This window comes from Hypomesus transpacificus, chromosome 3, assembly GCF_021917145.1.
Source record: "Hypomesus transpacificus isolate Combined female chromosome 3, fHypTra1, whole genome shotgun sequence".
NCBI lineage: Eukaryota > Metazoa > Chordata > Actinopteri > Osmeriformes > Osmeridae > Hypomesus > Hypomesus transpacificus.
This window is the reverse complement of record NC_061062.1, coordinates 4,529,848-4,550,564: the sequence shown is the minus strand read 5'-3', so window position 1 is coordinate 4,550,564 and position 20,717 is coordinate 4,529,848. Positions and strand designations below refer to the sequence as shown.

The 20,717-nt window shown below is 51.3% G+C and overlaps 1 protein-coding gene and 1 long non-coding RNA gene across 4 annotated transcripts in view; one reads left to right on the top strand and one right to left on the bottom strand.

The window, feature by feature from the left end:
- Positions 1 to 20,717, bottom strand: part of slc25a21 (solute carrier family 25 member 21) — an 80,082-nt gene that overhangs the window by 50,788 nt on the left and 8,577 nt on the right. The window contains exon 1 of one of the 3 annotated variants that reach the window (XM_047018147.1): positions 16,135 to 16,217. The exons of the other annotated variants lie outside the window; for them this stretch is intronic. Within the exon in view, the coding sequence (XP_046874103.1) occupies positions 16,135 to 16,213 (79 nt within the window). The 5' untranslated portion in view covers positions 16,214 to 16,217. Of the gene's footprint in view, positions 1 to 16,134; positions 16,218 to 20,717 lie in introns of those variants that run through there. 3 annotated transcript variants of the gene reach the window in all.
- LOC124466375 lies at positions 173 to 20,308 on the top strand. Its single transcript, XR_006955930.1, has 3 exons — positions 173 to 1,449; positions 18,145 to 18,316; positions 18,889 to 20,308. It is a non-coding gene; the product is annotated as an uncharacterized LOC124466375 (long non-coding RNA).

Genomic DNA, 20,717 nt, shown 5'->3' with positions numbered 1-20,717 from the left:
GGAAAACGAGAGGAGCAGGAGAGAGGGCCTCTGCTTTCTTCTCTCTCTCTCAAGCTCTCTCGCCCTTCCTCTCCGTCCCTTCTCCTGTGTCTTTCCCACCCCCTCTCTCCCTCTTCCCCTCTCTCCCTCTCTCCCTTCCCTCTCTCTCTCCAACACACACGGGCGCTGGCCTTTAAGGTCCACAGGGAGAAGGTACACGAAGGCACACACTCATCCAAAGTGGGTGGGCTGGTCAGCTGGTCTTAACTGTCCAGATCATCCGGGACTTCTGCTAAAACGCTAGACACACACACAAACACACTTACACACAGGCACAGGCTCTCGCACACATCCCACCAACTGCACGTGGATGGTCGATGGTGTAAAAAAACAAATACAAAGATTTCCTCGAAATTATTAACCATTCGGTTTATTTTGTTGAGTAATTATGTTCCAATAATGTTTAACGTTTGTCATGCTAACTCAAACTCACTCTCCCATGAGCCCCTTTCCCACCAAAGTCCCTCCCACACACACACACGCGCACACACACTCTGGTCAGCACGCAGGATTCCAGGAGAGAGTGGGAGAGCGAGACCGAGAGAGATGGAAACATTGAAGCGATGGATAGTCGGCGGAGGGGAAAGAGGGATGGATGGGTAGAGCAGAGGGAGGGAGAGGAGGAGTGCGGGAGGATCGCCCAGGTGGTCCGCGGTCCCGTGCCCGCCGGGCATGGCTCTGACTAGGGTGGTGAACCTTAAACCCCCGCAGATGGCATCATCACGACCAGCCCTGATTAGGACGACCGCGTATGATTAAATATAATTACCTCAGCGGCGCAGGAGAACGGGGAGGAGGGGGGAGGAGGAAGGAAGGACTTAGCTGTTTCCTTGTCTTTGGGGGGGAAACGGAAAGTGGGGAGAGGGTGAGAACAAGGGAACGCAAAAGAGAACGGAGGAAAGAAAGAATGAAAGAAAGAAGGAGAATTGTGTGAGCTGCTGAGACAGAACTAAGAAAGACAGGGAGAGAAAGATTGTGAGTGCAACCGAGAGAGTGAAGAGAGAAAGACCGAGCCAAAAGAGGAGGCCAAACGTCATCCGAGGACTGAGAGCGTTCGCGCGCACGAGAGAGAAAGCGAGTTTGAAAAGGCGCTCGGGCGAGGGTGACAAGAGGGGGAATACCAGCGAGTGGGCTCTGGTGTTTGGCTTTCTTTGAGAGGGAGCAGGTCTGTGCATGTGCGGACAGGGCTGCACTAGGGGTGTGAAGGGGGAGGACAGCAGGGTTCAGGCCTCCCCCCGTCACCAGCACATGATGGATGGTCGAGGCTCAACGCTTAAGTCAACAGACCCTGAGCCTGCCCTCACCCGCCTGGCCTCCTCACGGCTCCGGTGAGGGGGTCAGGTGCTTCGGAACACCCCGGGGAACTGCACCCATTATCTGATCAAAACTGCAGCTCAGGAGGGAAGACAGGTAACCCCCCTCCATACACACTCTCACGCTTACACACACTTACACACACTCACACATTTACACACTCTCACACGCACACTCTCACACACAAAGACTCACACTTACACACATATACACTTACACTTACACAAACTTACACACTCACACTCTCACACACACACATGTATACACACACACACACTCACACATTTAAACACTCACACACACACACAGACTCACACATATATACACTCACACATTTACACACTCTCGCACACACTCTCACGCACACAGACTCGAACTTACACACTTACACACACACACTTTCACACACACTCCCACACACACAAATACACTCACTCACACATTTACACACTCTCTCTCTCTCGTATACCCACACACACACACACACACTCTCACACACACAGACTCACACTTAAACACACCTGGGAGTCAGGTGGCTGAGCGGTTAGGGAATCGGGCTAGTAATCAGAAGGTTGCTGGTTCGATTCCCGGCCGTGCAAAATGATGTTGTGTCCCTGGGCAAGGCACTTCACCCTACTTGCACCGGGGAATGTCCCTGTACTTACTGTAAGTCGCTCTGGATAAGAGCGTCTGCTAAATGACAAAATATAAATGTAAATATACACTTACACAGTCACACATTTACACTCTCACACACTCTTTTGTCAAAATGTGCATGTGCACACCCTTGTGTGTGTGTGTGTGTATGTGTATGTGTTTAAGTTTGATAACTGAGCGATCTGGGAGAGAGAGTCTGCATACATATGAGTGTGTGATCCTCCATTAGTGAGTGTGAGAGAGGATTTGGAGGGTTGTGGGTCACTGGCAGTGTGGACAGGTCCCCCTCATTGATGTGGAGTGTAGCTCCTACCCTTCAGCACAGACCCAAAAAGGATTAGAAGGTTCTAGAAGCATATGACCCTGATATTGAACCCAGACGTTTCTCTATGGGGACCTACAATGAGGTACTTTTAAACGAGACAAAAAGGAACACGACACACAGATACTAACATGCAGACATCAACGAGACTGCACTGCTGTGCTTTTAAACAAAGTTCAATTCAATTGTGCAGGTCCCGTTTGTGAAATAGGTCCCATGTGCCCTGGGAGGTTTAAGGTTCTAAATACCTTTCAGTGGAAGTATACAAAAGTGTAGTAATGGTCCCCTCCCTCCCTCCCAGACAGAAAGAGGGTGAAGGAAAGGGGGAGAAAGAGAGGGAGGGAGGAGAGAGAGGAAGGGAGAGAGAGGGAGAGAGAGAGGGAGAGAGCGAGAGGAAGGGAGAGAGAGAGGGAGAGAGGGGGGAAAGGAGGAAGGAAGGAGAGAGGGAGAAAGAGGGGTAAGGGGAGAGAGAGGGGGAGGGGAGGGAGAGAGAAAGAGGGATGTACAAAGAGAGAGGGAGGTCGAGAGAGCGAGAGGAAAGTACAGAGAGTGGGGTGAGGAGAGGGAGGGAGAGAGAGGGGTAAGGAGAGAGAGGGGGAGCAAGAGAAAGAAGGAGGTAAGGAGAGAAAGAGGATGTACAGGGACAGAGGGGTAAGGAAAGAAAGAGAGAGAGAGACAGCGAGAGAGATGGAGGAAGAGAGAGAGAGAGGGAGGCAGACAGGGAGAGAGGAGATCCTGAGGTCGCAGCCATTTTCATCAGTGTGTTTGTCTTTCACTCTAAATGAATGTCAGATGCTGAGGTAAACTACGAAAAGGAGAGAGGCAACCACACACACACACACATTCACACACACACGCACAGAGAACACACACACATACACATTCACTCCCACGTTCACACACACACACGCCTCATAACATGCACTCACTCACACACCCCAACCCAAACACACACATACCAAGCCACACACACATACACATGATCCCACACGCAGAAGAAATCAGAGATTTCTCTTCCTGATACAGGATTGCTGCAGCCATCAGTTGATTGGTAGCAGCAGGCCCAGTGAGGAAAGGGCTGCAGGGCTGAAGGAGCAAAAATCTGAGCTGGCATGCTGGAGGTCTGGGCTGGCCTGCTGGAGGTCTGGGCTGATGTACTGGAGGTCTGGGCTGGCATGCTGGAGGTCTGGGCTGGCATGCTGGAGGTCTGGGCTGATGTACTGGAGGTCTGGGCTGGCATGCTGGAGGTCTGGGCTGATGTACTGGAGGTCTGGGCTGGCCTGCTGGAGGTCTGGGCTGGCATACTGGAGGTCTTGGCTGATGTACTGGAGGTCTGGGCTGGCATGCTGGAGGTCTGGGCTGGCCTGCTGGAGGTCTGGGCTGGCATGCTGGAGGTCTGGGCTAGCCTGCTGGAGGTCTGGGCTAGTCTGCTGGAGGTCTGGGCTGGCCTGCTGGAGGTCTGGGCTAGCCTGCTGGAGGTCTGGGCTGGCATGCTGGAGGTCTGGGCTGATGTACTGGAGGTCTGGGCTGGCATGCTGGAGGTCTGGGCTGGCATGCTGGAGGTCTGGGCTGGCATGCTGGAGGTCTGGGCTGATGTACTGGAGGTCTGGGCTGGCATGCTGGAGGTCTGGGCTGATGTACTGGAGGTCTGGGCTGGCCTGCTGGAGGTCTGGGCTGGCATACTGGAGGTCTTGGCTGATGTACTGGAGGTCTGGGCTGGCATGCTGGAGGTCTGGGCTGGCCTGCTGGAGGTCTGGGCTGGCATGCTGGAGGTCTGGGCTAGCCTGCTGGAGGTCTGGGCTAGTCTGCTGGAGGTCTGGGCTGGCCTGCTGGAGGTCTGGGCTAGCCTGCTGGAGGTCTGGGCTGGCATGCTGGAGGTCTGGGCTGATGTACTGGAGGTCTGGGCTGGCATGCTGGAGGTCTGGGCTGGCATGCTGGAGGTCTGGGCTGGCATGCTGGAGGTCTGGGCTGGCATAGGGTTAGGGTTAACCCTAGCACACACACACACATACATACACACGCACACACAGTTACAGACGTACACACACACACACAAGCACTCACACACATACACAGAGGCGCCCACATGTGCCACACGCGTGCAAGTTTGGAGGACATACTGTGGAAAGACAGGCGTACACACACACACACACACACACACAGAGAAACCGAAATATAAGTAAAAAAACTCCATCTAGTGTTAAGATGCAATGTGAGCATCACAGGAAGCAAGATGGAAGGGGAAGAGGGTGCTGCCACACAGCACAGGGAGAGGAGGCCCGTTCTTGGGAAGCCTCGATCTGCTGCAGAGCTTCTCTGCCCCTGTTCTTCTGACCGGCGGAAGCAGCTCTTCACCAGGCCGCTGGTACTACAAAGGCCTCCTCTCTTCCTCCTCCTCTTCCTCGTCGTCGTCGTCATCAGTGCAGGGCCCGGCCCCGGGTGCGGCCGGGCCCCTCCCAGCTGCAGTCTGTGTGCCCCTGATTGCCTCTGATTTGGGTTAAGTGATTATTACCCTGCTGTGGTTAGGGTAGGGACTCTCATAGGCCCGGAAAACAAGACGGGGTCCGCGCGCGAGCTCGCACACAAACCACACACGCGCACGCTCCCACGAGCTTATCCGAGTGTGTGGGTGTTTGGGGGAAAAGGAAAAATAACGTAAACGTGTATTGCGCCAACAAAACATAGTCTGTACACACACTCTCACACACACACACACACACACAGAGAAACCGAAATATAAGTAAAAAAACTCCATCTAGTGTTAAGATGCAATGTGAGCATCACAGGAAGCAAGATGGAAGGCGAAGAACAGGGAGGAGGGGTGGGGGGGGGGAACGAGAAAGAGAAAAAGAGAGAGAGTAGAGAGACCAAACACATATTTACGACCCAGAGTTAAACTGTTTCACTCTGTATTTCCTTGGCTTTTACTGCAGACTGGGGTGAACAAAGTGCACGCTCTGTTATTCGACCATTCTTCTCCTCGAACATAAAGCATCAGATTTAGAGCACGGCTCTCAGGGCCTCTATCGGGAGGGCAGGCCCCTGCGCTAGAGTCCAGCACTCTGCTGGGACTAGCCCTGGAACACCTCACACCAGCCTGCGGGTAAACACTAGCCCAGCCTTACCTATGACTAGCTCTACCAAGCCCAGCCTTACCTATGACTAGCTCTACCTAGCCCAGCTCTACCTATCCCAGCCCTACCTAGCCCAGCCCTACCTAGCCCAGCTCTACCTAGCCCAGCTCTACCTAGCCCAGCCCTACCTAGCCCAGCTCTACCTAGCCCAGCTCTGCCTGGCCCAGCTTTACCTAGCCCAGCCCTCCCTAGCCCAGCTATCCATAGCCCAGCGCTCCCTGGAACCAAGCCCAAACAAGACTTTTGCAAAGATTTGACCAGACCATAGATCAGGATTGATGAGTTTAGCAGTACATTACCCACATGGTTTGCGAAATGTATTTCTATCAAATAAAATGGTGTTTGGTTACTTTTAAAACACTAATGAATTGACAGTTTGTGCCTCGACCTGTGCAACCCACTGTTTGGCCAGAGATGAGCCGGGTATTCCGCAGAGAGAGCAGAAGGGCTATCTGACAGAAGCACCGTTCCGATTCTCAATCTGTCCTGAGTTACCGTGGGAGATAATCAGTGCGCAGGCAGCAGGAAGCCAAGACACACAGGCCAGACCATAATAGAAAACATGTCATGCAGTTGGGTCGGATTCAGCAGGCGTCATCACACACCTGCTCCGCCTTCCAGAACACCGATCTCATGAGCCAATCAGTGTCCAGATTTCACAAGCCTAATATAGGAATTCCTGTTGTTCTTAACCAGCGCTGCGGGTTTCAATCCAATGACCTGCTTATGGATGGTTGGGAAACAGAGGAGAACACCGTCTGCTACCCACAATTGAAATCATTCACTCGGTGTGTACCTACGCAAGTTCACTCAGTATGTAACTACGCAAGTTCCCTCTGTTGAACTCTGAGTTCACGTTGTATTCCAACAGTTTTGAAGGCTTTTACAATAGCATATGTTTACACACTACACTACTACATACTATACTGCCTACTATATTTTACTACACAACACTACACTACAATGATACTGTGCTGTACTACTATAAACTCAACTATATTACACTATAATACAACATAATATGTACATGGTATAGGCATTCATCTGTTTCATTATACATGTATTGTACAGGCTATGGAAAAGAACTAAGGCGCTTTGGTAAAAGACAATTCTTTGATATGTTCTACTTTACTATACTATACCAAACGATATTGTACAAGACTATGCAATACTGTGCTGTACTATGCTTTTCTGTACTATACTGTAGTGTACTACAGTGTTCACCCGTGCCCGGGGCTTGGGTAAACAGGGTCAGAGGAGAGTGAAAGCCCAGCAGGCAGAAGTCCCAGACCACCAGCGAATTTCTCTCCTCCATATTGACTTAAACTTTCACGGCTCGCCTCTCCTCCTCCTGGGTCATCCTTCACCCTCCGCCCGCCCCGCTTCGCCCTGGAAAACAGCACGCAGCGGAAAAAGCTTCCTCCGACTGACACGTACACACACACGCGCAGACACACACACACACGCACACTAACACACGTAGGAAAACACAAGCAGACCCCCCCCCCCACGGGGGAAGTCATGACCCCTCCCTCTTCCGCTGGGCCTGATCAGCTCAGCGGTCAAGCTGACCCCTGCTGCCCCATCCCAACACGCCCTGCTGGAGGACCCCCCAATAACTCACCAGACCCCCCTCTGTACCTACGGTCACCAGAGCCAGGACACGGGCAACCACCCGCCCACCGCCGAGTGGTGAGGATGGAGGACGAGAGGGAGGGAGAGACGGAGAGAGGGAGGGTGAGAGGGATTGGGAGCTGGCCATGTGGCCGCTGAATGATGCAGGCTGGGAGGGATGGAGGGACAAAGAACGAGAGGGAGGGATGGAGAGCAGGAGGGACAGAGAGATGGAGAGAACGAGGGATGGAGAGAGCGAGAGAGATGGGCAGAGGGCGGGCTGGAAAGGAGGGATGGAGAGAGACAGAGGGAGGGATGGGGAGAGGGATGGAGGGCTGGTCATGTGGCGTGAATGCTGCAGGTCTGCAGGAGGGGTCGATCTCCCAGACCTCCAGAGACAGCCTGCTGTTGTCTCAGGGTCTCCTGGGGCCACCTCAGCCCCCCTCACCACAACGCAATTCATGGACGTTCTGAAAAATGTCCAGGTCATGATGTCATGAGCCGGCAGTGTTATTTTATGGTGCTTGGAGTTCAAATATGCCCATCTGTCGTCCCCCCCCCCCCCCTCTCTTTCTCTCTCCTCGTTTGTTTAGGTCATCCACTGGCCCGGTGTAGCCTCCCCTTCCTTTCTCCCTCTCACCCCTCCTTCCCCTTGTCTTACCCCCCCTACTGCCCCCGTAACTCTCATCCTCTCCCTCTCTCCCTAAGCGCTCCATTCTCATCCCTCTCCTCATCCTCGCCCACTCGCCAGCTCTCTGTTCCCCTTCTCACTCCATCTCCTCTTTCTCTCCCTCCGTCTCTCTTTCCCCCATCCCATCCTCACCCACCCACAAACCCTCTTCTCTCCCTCCATCTCTCTCTTTCCCCATCCCATCCTCAACCCACTGTCCCCTCTCTCCCCCTCTCTCTTTCCCTCTTCTCATCTTCACCCAGCCTCCCCTCTTTCCCTCCATCTCTACTCCCTCCCTCTCTTTCCCTCCCATCTTCTCCCACCCACTCACCTCTCTCTCCCCCCCTTCCTCCCATCCTCCACCCCCCCTCCCCTCCATCTGCGGGTGGGGGCAGCCCTCTCCTGATGGAAAACGTCGGAGGGTTTTATGACCTGTGTTCCCTGTCCTCCAGTAAAATTCACACCAGCCGTTTTCCAGTGCTTCGGCATCACCAACCGAGCGGCCAATGACAACAGAGGAGCGAGAGGAGAAGCTATCCAAACAAAGACGCAGGGTCTCGCCGGGGTGGAAATGCCTCCAGTTCTCACTTTATTCATCGTCCCGCCCCTGTCAGCCAACTCCTGATGCACACATCCACATGGACCCCCCTCTAAAAAGAATAACGTTTTGGCTCCCAAAAAGGGGCTTAGTGCTCCTCAAACCTGGCAACTTTGATCATGATTGGGCATCCTGCTCTGACTTCTATAGCCTGTATACTGTGGCGACGTAGCTTAGGGGTAAACCTGTCCAACCTATCTGCTTTCCCCCTCCCTCCCTCCCTCCCTCCCTCCCTCCCTCCCTCCCTCCCTCCCTCCCTCCCTCCCTCAACCTCTGTCCCCCCCCCCTCCTTCTCTCCCCCTCTTTCTCTCCCTAACTCTCTCCTTCCCTCCCTCCCTCTCTCTCCCCCTATCTCCCTCCCTCTCTGATTGTCAGACTCTGTATTGAGTTATGCAGGGAGCAGAACTGCCTGCCGAGCCTTCGGAGGGGGTGGGGGGGGGGGAGGGTTGTTGGCAGAGCAGGAAGTACAGTGCTGTGTCTGTCCTGTGAGGTCCTGTCTTGTAGTGGAAGCCCTGGTGTATGGTGTGTGCGTGTGTGTAGTGTGTGTGCCGTATGTGTGTGCTGTGTGGGGTGAGTGGCATGTGTGTGTGGTGCGTGGAGTGTGTGTGTGTGTGAGGTGTGTGTGTGCTTCACGTGCCAGGCCACGCTCCAGTCCGACAAGAGGCCGAAGGGAGGCGGAGAGTTCAGCGGACAGACAGGGGTGCCTTGCGGCCCACACAGGACAGGGTCATAAGAGGGATTTGCACAGTCAAATCCAAACCAAGTGGCCCGGTGACATTGAAGTCCAGTGCATCCCGGAGGGACCAGAGGCCCCTTCAAACCCGTTTCAGATGTGCGGCCCGTGACAAGCTGTCGTCCATTCGAGGGCGAGTCAGAGGAGTCGAGGGAACCGGGGAGAATGCTGGCTAACGCTCCAAATCTCGGCATTATCCCTCACTCCAGTCACAGTGCGAGTAGGATACAGCAGTATTGTGCATGGGAACCGTGTCGGTCTGTGTTTACAGTGGGTCCTGATGTGGGCTAAAGGGCCGTGCCACACACCGCCTGTGGTCCGGTTATCTCTCGCTACCATCGCATTCACAGCCGTTAGGGCCAACGCACGCGCGTGCGCTCGTCTCCGTGGCGACACGCGCGTTGTTTGGCTCAGCGCTGTGGCGTGGTTCTGGAGAGTCTTTGAGGCAAATCAGCCTGGGATTCGACATTGAGTTGTGTTGAGTGGCTACGCCGACCAGAACATCCCAGTCACAGACAGGAAAATCTCCCCTGTCCCAATCAGTCCCTTCCCCTTCTCCTCCTCTCTCCCTCCTCCCCCCCCCCCCCCCCCCCCTCCCTCTCCCCCTGATGCTCGGGGGGGAGGGGGGGGGGGGGGTGAGAGATCCTATCGTTCCTCCAGCAGACTAGATTTCTTGGGTGACTTCAAAGCGTGTTCGCTAAGTGTTTAGAAGAATGCAATGGAAACAGGAAAATAATGTTCTGATTTCTGTAAACTTGATAACATCTGCTTCTGCTTAGCGCCGGTGCAGTGCGAGACTGTCTCCTGCCGTGGCTCTGCGGAGCGCTTTCCCACAGTTTAAACAGCACCTCACACACTGGGAAAGTTGGAGGGAGGAGAGAGAGGAGAGACAGAGAGAGACGAGGCGGAGACCAGAAAGTGACGAGAGAGCGATAGAAATTCAGAGGAGAGAGGAGAGAAAGGGAGAGACTGACGGAAGGAGAGTGGCAGTCCGAGAGCCAGAGAGAGGGAGAGACAGAGAGAGAGAGACAGAGAGAGATAGATAGAGAGAGGGGAGGAAGAGAGAGAGTGTGAGAGAGAGAGAGAGAGAGAGAGAGAGAGTGTGAGAGAGAGAGAGAGAGAGAGAGAGAGAGAGAGAGAGAGAGGGGGGGGGGGGGCAGAGAGAGAGAGAGTGAGACAGAGAGGGAGAGAGAGAGGGGGGGGGAGGAGGAAGAGAGAGAGTGAGAGAGGTCCAGTCATGGGGAACATAAGCCTAGCTCCCTATTGTGAAAAAGACATAAAGGAAATCCTTGTCATGACATGACATGTTATTACAGGGAGATACTACACTTTCAAATCCATTTTCACCTGAACCATGAAACTGGCAAATTGAAAAAGAATTGAGGATGAATTCGATTTTGTTCCCCTCTCTGACAAAAAAATCGAATTTCATTTCATTCATAGGGTTCCTTTGTTTTGCATTGAAATAAACGTGCGCAGATGGAACATGGAAGGTTGACCCAGAAACGAATATGTGAGGCACCAGTCAGCCTGCACACAGACTAACACTGTGTCCGTGTATACACAACATGACAAGACGTTTAGGCGAGCGGTAACTCTATCACAATCTCTCCCTACTAACAGCCTGGCATGGCAAGACCGCCATGTACACATACACACACAAAGAGACACACACACAGACAGACACACGTACGCCTACGCGCACAAACACAGACAGACCGAAACACACTGAGCCACACACACACTTGTCTAAATGACAGCCCCAGGCTCCCCTCTCCTTTTCCCTAACTCAATCATGATCAGGTTACACTCTCGCCCATCCGAGGCTAACTCACTTCCTCTTCCTCGTCCCCTCTCTCTACCCCAAACAGCCCCCCTCCCCCTCCCCTTAGCCTGCAACCAGCCCCGGAAAAGCCCTCCCCTCATCCCAAACGACAGCGTACGTTCATCAACCATGCCCAGCGATGAACAAATGACATTTTACGTTCCTTTGGTTCATTTAAGCGTCCGAGAAATGAATAAAATGTCATGCCATGTCAAACGGAACGGATCTCAGTCGGCAGAATAACTCTGGTTCTTTCTATCTCCCTGCCAGCGGACGGCGGGGCTGGGAGTTCTCCAGACGAGAGGGCTGCACTAAGTCTACATTCTCTAAGTGGTGTGCTACTCATCCTGAACTAGTCTGACAGACAAGAGACCCAATCCCTGTCCCTGGCATGTTGCCGTGGCATGTTGCCGTGGTGGGTTGCCGCGTGAGCCTGAACATGCAAGGCTGTCTACCCCCAGCGTGGCCCGGCCCGGCTCTCTGTTAGCCCAGCCTTCACACTTCCCTTCCCCGGGATCACAGCGATGCCATGTTGTTTACAACACTGTTGTATTCTGCGTGTTTAAGGTTAACGACTAGCAGATGCCGCGCAGGGTGTGTTTCCAGGGAGGGTGTTGCAAACATGCTGGGATGGGGGGGGGTGGGGGGGTGGAGGGAGTGAAGGAAGGAGGGACAGGAGAGGGAGAGGGGAGTGATGGGAGGGGTGGGGCAAGAGTGGCAGGTGGGGGAGGGGGGTGAGAGTGATGGGGGAGAGGGGCGGGGGTGGGAGGGAGGTGGAGTGGGTAGGTAGGTAGGGAGGGGGAGGGATGTTGGAGGGAGGTGGGGTGGGTAGGGAGGGAGGGAGGGAAGGACAGGGGGAGTGATGGGTTGGGGAGGGGGTCAGCCGTGAGGTGTGGTCAGGTTCAGTGGAACCTGCCAGGGTGGCGGGCAGGGAGAACACTAGCCAGCGCTACTCTGAGCTGGGGGGGGTCCTTCTGGGAGGGGTTCTAGGTGGGGCCTGCACACATGTTTGGTTACGTGGGTCCCACAACGACAATACAATCACAGGAGAATAAGCAACCTCTCTCCTTCTGAGCTGGACCAATGTGTGTGTGCGTGTGTGTGTGTGTGGGGGGGGGGCATGTGTGTGTGCTTTGGGTGGGAGTTGTGGGTGTGTGTGTGTGTGGGGGGGGTACGTGTGTGTGCTCTGGGTGGGAGGTGTGTTTGTGTGTCGGTGCCTGGCACGGTCTCAGTATTTGTGGAAGTCATTTCCTCACGCTTTTCCAGCAGTTCCTGCAGCAGGAAAACAGCAAACGAGGGGAAAGAAACGATTAAAGAAACCAAACAAAAACAAATGAAGATGAGCGACACTGACAGACACCCTGAAGGCTGTACACACTATACTACACACTACACTACCATACTATACACTACCCTTCCATACTACACACTAGGGATGGGCATTCGACTAAATTGTCTTAATCGATCGTCGGGAGAATTAACGATCGATTTTCGATTAATCATTAAAAATTTTATATTAAAATTCACAATTTATAGGCTATATTAAAATGCAGTGAAAATAGAAAAAACAGCGTGTTTCCGCATTGAGATCTGTAGTGTAAAGGGCCCTATTATCGTCCACTCTAAATCTCCAACGTTCGGGGCCCCATTATCGTCCACAACCGTTTCTTCCGTTAATTTCTTAAAGAAGATATGCAGCAGCAACGAAAGAAAGTAACTCATCGATATGTACACATCTTATATTGCTGCACACCAAATGACAGCTTCTTACTTCGAGATTTGAGTATGTAAATACGCTCTCAAACCGTATGTGTAGCATCTGCCTTCCGCAGCGTCAAACTGACAATTCTCCATTGAAAGTGGTTGGGTGGACGATAATGGGACCCCCTGGCTAACTGCTAAAATCAGGAAAGTAACATTTCTAGGCATATCCGGATTGGATTTCAATACCGGAATGTTATAATATAGGTGTGTATCTATATATTAAAGTATAATGCTGTGACATAGGCCTAACGTTTTTAATTTGTATTATAACGACATTTTGGTAACATTGCTAACGAGCGTCGAGAACTAGGTGGACGATAATGGGACCCCTTACTAGGTATTACAACAAAAACAACTATTTCTGTAACTCCTAGAAGCGGAGCCGACAGCTAGAAGCTGTGTTCAAACTCAACTGACCCTCGTTTTTTTTCCGGCTAATTAACAGAGCTTCATAAAAACCTTCGCCCTCAACAATACTTAAGGGTAGCATATCCATCTCGATGGACTTACAGATCCGTTGGGTAATTTTCTCTGCTCGTTGTGCATCGCACTCGCAGCTCCTCCGTGCTAGCACCAAGAGCAGGATGCACCGCCACTAACCAGGGTCGGATGTACGTTCTTCAAGTGGTACATCATTTGAGTCGTGGAGGAGTTGTATTTATACTCAGCTTTGCAGTGTTGGCAGTGAAAAAAGTAATTTTTTAGTCTATATAGTCTCACGCTACACTTCGCCGTGACCTCTTCATATTTACTTTTGAAATAGCTACATGGAAACTCGCCGGTTATTGAGTGGGCCTGTGGCGTTTTTTTCCAAACATTGGCTTCATTTGGTAAAATGTTTAATTGCTGCCACATAGCGAAATCCATTGCAATCCTTCAAGACTCACACTACGCAACAGAACACGCATTAGTTTTATCGATGAACAAATAATGTTATCGACTAAATTCTTAACGATCGATAATCGATCGTCGATTAATTATGCCCATCCCTACTAAACACTACGCTACCATAATACACACTACGATACCATTATACACACTACGCTACCATACTTACACACTACACATTAGTCGACTAACAATTATTGTTAGTCGACTAATCATCAATTTTTTCACTGATTAATCTGTAGGCTTTGAATGATTCTTAAGCTTTTGTAATGTGTTAAAAGGTTGAGTTATACTTATTCTAACTAATAAATAAAACTAGGAAATCACTTCAGCTTTTGAAAAAAATATTTGTATTGCATTTTGAGCCAACTGAAAAGGCCAATCTCTTTTTGTCCAATTATTCACTGTTTTTCATTGAACATAACCCTGTTGTCTTACAAATGAAGCTCTTAATGCTGGTGCCTAAAGTAAGAGATTTGTTTACATTCCTAGCTTCATGTCTGTAATGCATTATTAACTGCTGTCTTTGGACATGTTGCTACGGTGTTAGTATGCGTGAAATACTGTGTAATGCGTTTTTATCAACTGGTGTCTCTAACTGGCCATCTTGCTTAGTCCCTGGAGCACACTCACTTCTCACCGTTAACATCACCTCTCGTGCCTGGATGTGTCCTTTTTAAATGTTCCAGCATTCACGTTGTGCTCCCATGGAAAGCAAGTTCCTGCCTTGCACGCATTACAGATGACAGTATTTTTAGTGACGCAACTTATTCTGCTCCGTTTGCACGCGGACATTTTAGCACTGTTTTCTTCTATCTATTGGATAGCATGCGGGAGGGCTGCATTAGTATAGCACTACAGCGCCGCACTGGTCAAATCACGTTATTGCAGGCACTCAAAATTGGTCCTATGAGATCAAACGATTTGTCGACAACTGAAACATTTGTCGACAATTTTTTATTGTCGACGTTGTCGATAATGTCGACTAATCGTTGCAGCCCTACTACACACTACGCTAGGACACACAGTACGCTACCATAGTACACTATCATACTACACACTACGCTAGCACATACACTACACTACCATACTACACACTACACTGCCATAATACACAATACGCTGGGACACACATTACACTACCATACTACACACTATAATAGGACACACACTACACTAACATACTACACACTACGCTAGGACACACACTACGCTACCATACAACAAACTACACAAGGACACACTACACTACCAAACTACACACTACCATACTACACACTACGCTAGGACACACTACCATACTACACGTTACACTTTCAAACTACACAATCATGGTACACACTTCACTACCAAACTACACTACCAAACCACACTACAACACCACTGCATACTACATTGCCACGCACACTATACTACCACACGCTAAACTTCCCATTTTACACTGCAACACACTATAGTACCAATTACACAACAGTACCCCACACTGCAATCAATTAACACATTACTACAGCTCACTACCACATACTTGACCTTCCATTACTACGTCATAACTTAAGTCCCATAAATCAAGGTACAAAAATGATGGTCTGTGCAGATTACAGCAGTTAAGAAGGAGAAACTGAGAGAAACTTCTGACAGTGAAGGAAATGCTCCAGTGGTACAGATGACATGGGCTTCCATGAGCTTGCGTGCAGTGACACTGTTTATAATAGGCTCATTGCGGTTGGTCATGTCTGTCAGTCAGAGAGGCGGAAGGCAGCTTTAAGAAGCTGCTAATCTTCCCTGGCCTCGTCTCTGAGTAAACATTCATTTCATGGCCTGTTGGACTCAGGGTGTCCAACGGGCCCAGCGTCTTAATTGGTCGGAAAAAAGCAGAACACCCTCCATCACCACCAATCAATGGCCAGTACTGGCTCCGCCCCCAATTTACTTCCTCCTCCTTTAGCCTCTTTGACATGTATTTCCTGACTCCAAGACCAGTATGTTCCCAACTTTGCCTGGTCTAGCCAAGCCTTGACCACGCTTATTCATATTCAATGTTTCAGTCTAACTCCAGGCTGACTTAATCTTACCTAGCACAAACCAACCAACCAAGCCTGGCCCTAGACTAGTCTAGGTTAGCCTAGTCTAGCCCACACCAGCCTGACATGTTTCAGTCAAACCTTACCTAACTTCATCAAGCACAAGGCCAATCAAGCATAGGCTAGCACTAAACTGACCTAGCCTAGCTAAGCACTAGGCCAACTTAGCATAGCTTAGCACTCAACCAGCCAAGATTAGCCTAGCACAAGGCCAACCTAGCCCTGCCCAATCCATTTGGCCCAGCCCAGCCCAGTCATACTACCATGATGAATGGGCTCAAGCTCCATTCAATTAGGTCCCGGGTGCGAGGAGGAAGGAACAATGGAACCTGGCCTGGGCAGCGCGTCGCTAGCCCTCAGCATTCCTCGCTACAATTTAGCCTAATTAGCATCAACTCCTGCCCCATCCATCATGCTGCTCAAGAAACACAAACAAACCGTCAGCTCTAGCGTAACAAACAGATCGGCCGGCTACTTAACACAAATTATTCTTACATGAAACGCCGCTTCTCAGGCAAGCTTCTCTCCTCCAGGCCATCTGGGGGGAACGCAGAGCTATTAAAATTGAAGACATATGTTTGAGTCAAGTTCAACTCCCTAGACTGCTGCGGCCAGTGCGGTGACAGCTCACCCCCACGTGGGGCGGGTGGTGGAGGAGGGGGGGGTGGGGGTGGGCAGGGGGGGGCGAGACGGATAGGGTGCGTGTACTTTCGGGTAGGTGCTGTTTAGTCTTGAACTTTGCGGACATTCGGCCGTTCTATTAGCAGCCACTGGTAACTCTCTGTACATCGGACTGACAAAGTGCTGACTGTCTGAGGTCTGTCTGTCTATCTGTTTGTCTGTCTGAGGTCTATCTGTCTGTCTATCTGTCTGTCTGTCGGTCTGTCTGTTTAAGGTTTGATGTGTCTGTCTGTCTGTCTGTCTGAGGTCTGTCTGTCTGAGGTCGGTGGATCTGTCTGTCTGTTTGTCTGTCTGAGGTCTATCTGTCTGTCTGTCTGAGGTCTATCTGTCTGTTTAAGGTTTGATGTGTCTGTCTGTCTGTCTGAGGTCTGTCTGTCTGAGGTCTATCTATCTGTCTAAACGTTTAGAGGTTATGTTCTCTATAGCAGTGCCAACCTCAGGGAGGGATGTTAGTATTAGATGGGTCAGATGGCTGAGCGGTTAGGGTGTCGGGCTATTAATCAGACGGTTGCCGGTTCCCGGCGTGCAAAATGACATTGTGTCCTTGGGCAAGGCACTTCACCCTACTAGCCTCGGGGAGAATGTCTCTGTACTTTGCTCTGGATAAGAGTGTCTGCTAAATGACTAAATGTAATGTAAATGTAGTATTAATGAGAGCAGAGAGGGGTGGAGGCAGCCAATTCAAAACAGGCAAGATTTAAATAATCACCATTTAGACAATCCCAGACATACTTTGATCAGATGAAACAGTCCATTCCATCTAGAGGGCCAATTCGACCCTCCCAGGAAATGCTCCAACAAGAAGATAAACATACTCGCTGTCTAAGAATCTCATTCAAGGGACTTTTTCATTAAAATACAATTGTACACATTCTTTTTGCTCCTATCTCAAGTCTCAAAATTAGTTCCGGGGCCTAACCCATAAACAAATGGGAACCCATTAACTCTAATGGATTTACAGCACATACACCATTTATCACCGTGGAACGAACGCAGGGATGAATAAAAGAATGCTCCAGGTGTGGCGTCTACGGCGACCAACTTCTCCGTTAGGTCTCTACGGCGACCAACACCTCTGTTAGGTCCACCCTCTCCTCCCTCCAGCTTCCCTGACTTGGACTGCTTCCTGGGAGGCTTTTCCATCTCCTCTGTGATGTGACGCAGCATGTGAAACATTTCACTAATTATCCAGGAGGGTTGGCGGGAGAGAACTGTTGTTTTTAGAGTGCTGATGGCAAGCCCCTCTGGTGCCAGGCTTGAAGGGACTGTGCAAACTCACAGTGACAAATACACCTCCGGCCCCCTCCTCCTCTAAACGGCTCTGCACGTCCAGCAACATAACAAAAACTGAACCCAGCCAAACGTCAGCTACTCGTTTCTCGGACTATTTCTTCTCGGTTTAACACACCACAGAGGGGAGAGGAGACCCGCCCTGGCCCTAACCAGAGAGGGTTTGTTTGACAGACGTCTCTGGCTGCCTAGGTCCCCAGCCAAGGTGAGACTGGAGGGTTACTGCAATCAAGATAATTCCCTCCAAACCCCAACATGATGTAGTTCCATTGTTTGCTCATTAGACCGTGTTGGAGGGGGGCCAACACTAATTTCCATTCAGTCGTGAATGCAAATAGCACAAGCTGGGGAAATTACACCAAGATCAGTACCAATGTAAAATCAAATAAAAAAGAACGAGGGAGAGACTTCTTTGGAATGACTAATAAACGGATTGGGTTTGTCATTTAGTCCGCTTACTACTTCAGCTGGAATGACGTTTAATTCTCCCACACGCAAAACCCCCATTTCCCTCTCTCTCCCATTCCCACACAGCTCAGCTCTTCAAGCAGGGCTGGATGGCTCTGCGATGGGTGCCATGGCTCGACAGCGGTCACGGCTCGACAGGCTTCCCTGAAGCTGCTCCGGCTCCTCCAGACCCCTCTGGTTCCAGACCCCTCTGGTTCCAGACCCCTCTGGTTTCAGACTCCTCTCATACCGCATGCAGGTATGGACGGAGCTCCACCTCTACGCTTCTCTCCAAGCCGCTCGTCCTGCTCCCTCTCCGTCTCCCTCTCTGTCTCCCTCTCTGTCTCCCTCTTTCTCTCCGTCTCCCTCTCTGTCTCTCTCTCTGTCTCTCTCTCTATTTCTCTCTCTGTCTCCCTCTGTCTCCCTCTCCCTCTTTGTCTCTCTGTCTGTTTCTCTTTCTGTCTCTCTCTCTCTCTCTCTCTCTCTCTCTCTCTGTCTCTCTCTCTCTCTCTCTGTCGCCCTCTCTGTCTCCCTCTCCGTCTCCCTCTCTGTCTGTCTCTTTACACCCAGTTCTCTGACGTCGTTGATTGTTTTCATTTGATTCCTGAAAGATCTACCTCCTCCAGTGTTACCTAAACCCCTTATAGGTCTGAATACTTGTTCCTGCAAACGTTTTGAGGGAGCTTGTGTTTGAGAGAGAGGATTTACTGAGTGGGGTAGGAGTGTGTGTGTGTGTGTGTGTAAGGAGGAGGGGGGGGTTCAGGTGCTGCTCATCTGGCAGAACCTTTAAAGCCAGATTGAGCAAACAAACTCTGATCCGTTTCTCTCCAGACTGCTCCATGCAAGCGGGCATGCAGCCTCCAGGACTGGAACTGGCTGTCCCTGCCAGAGAGTTATCTCCAGCCCTGACCCCATTTCCAGCCCCAGTTCCATCCCCAGCCACAGCCCTGGCCCCACGCCCAGCCTCAGCCCCAGCCCTGTTTTCATCTCCAGCCCAGCCTCAGCCCCAGCCTTGTCTTTATCGCCAGCCCTGGCCTCATCTCCAGCCCTGGCCTCATCTCCAGCCCTGGCCTCATGTCCAGCCCTATTTTCATCTCCAGCCCTGTTTTCATCTCCAGCCCTGTCCTCATCTCCAGCCCTGGCCTCATCTCCAGCCCTGTTTTCATCTCCAGCCCTGGCCTCATCTCTAGCCCTGACCCCATCTCCAGCCTCAGCCGCAGCCTCAGCCTAGGACCAGGATGTTTGTGTTAGAAAATGACTGTGCCTCTCCCAGTGCTCCTTCTCCTAACAGCCCCGGGGTAATTGCTCTGCCCATTCCAGCACTTAGCAAGGAAAAGCCAGAGTCATCTTACTTTCACGCTATATGCACATATACTACTACTACTACTACTACTACTACTAATACTGCTAATAATAATAACCATAATATCATTTTAGGCTGCAGACCACAGACTGGAAACCAAAACAATTTACCCAGAACACTGGATGGTTAAGAAATGATTAAACATTTCCTAATGTAATTGGAAATGAACAAACTAAATCAACACAAACTGTACTGAGAGCTGTCAGCTAAATGTAAATATCATATCTATAATTGTATAATCACAATGAACCTTGGGTAAAAAGAGATAATAGATTTCCTAGCAACCTAGAGTAACAGTAAGGGAGGGAGGGAGGGAGGGAGGGAAGAAGGAGGGAAGGAAGGAAGGAGGGAGGGAGGGAGGGGAGAGGGGGGGGAGGGGTGTCCCTCCCCAGCCCCCCGTGGGCTACTCTTCCAGTCCGCTCTGGGACCAGTAGCGTAATGAAACGCAGAGCACTGCAAATCAGGACGGGGCAGATTCACTGTGGCTCTTCCTGTGAGGTAGATGGGTGGGGGGGGGACCATCACCTGTGCTCACACGTTATGTAAGAGTGCTCCTGGACTCCGGAGCACTCCACTGACAGGCTTCACTTACCATTGCAGTCACATTTTCCTACTTTTGAAGACATTAACATCAATACTCAAAACTCCCCCCCCTCCCCACCCCAACCCCCTTGGCCCCCTCGCTTTAGCAAAGGCCCGCCGGCCTGTGTGTTCCTGCAGAGGCTTCTGGGAGACTGTTCTGGAAAAAGCATCTGTCAGGCCTCTGATCACACAGACATCCAGCTGAGCGCTTCCTTCATCTGAGGACTGATAACTCTCTCCATCCCTCTCTCCCTCCTCCCTCTCTCCATCCATCCTGGCTTCCACCAGTTCATCTCTCTCTGCCTCCTTTCCTCCCTCCCTCCCTCCCTCCCTCCCTCCCTCCCTCCCTCCCTCCCTCCCTCCCTCCCTCCCTCCCTCCCTCCCTCCCCTTTGGGCTCACTTCAGAAGCAGGCTGGGTTCTCTCTGTGTGGTCCTGTTCTGCTCCAGGCCCGAGTCAGCGTGAGCTGCTGTTCCACCACCACGCTGGTCCTGGAACAACATCCCCCGAGTCATCGTCACCCGTGAGTCATAGCTGGAGCCCAGCTGAGGGAAGTGGAACAACAGGGACCCAGCCTCGTCGGACGAGAGCCTGGGATTGGGGCGCTGTTCCAAATGGCGTCCGCCTAAGCGTGCTGTTATCCTGCTCCGGTCTCTCAACACCTTGCGGAGGCTGAGAGAGACGAATGACGAGGACGTGCTGGGAGGGATACGCTCA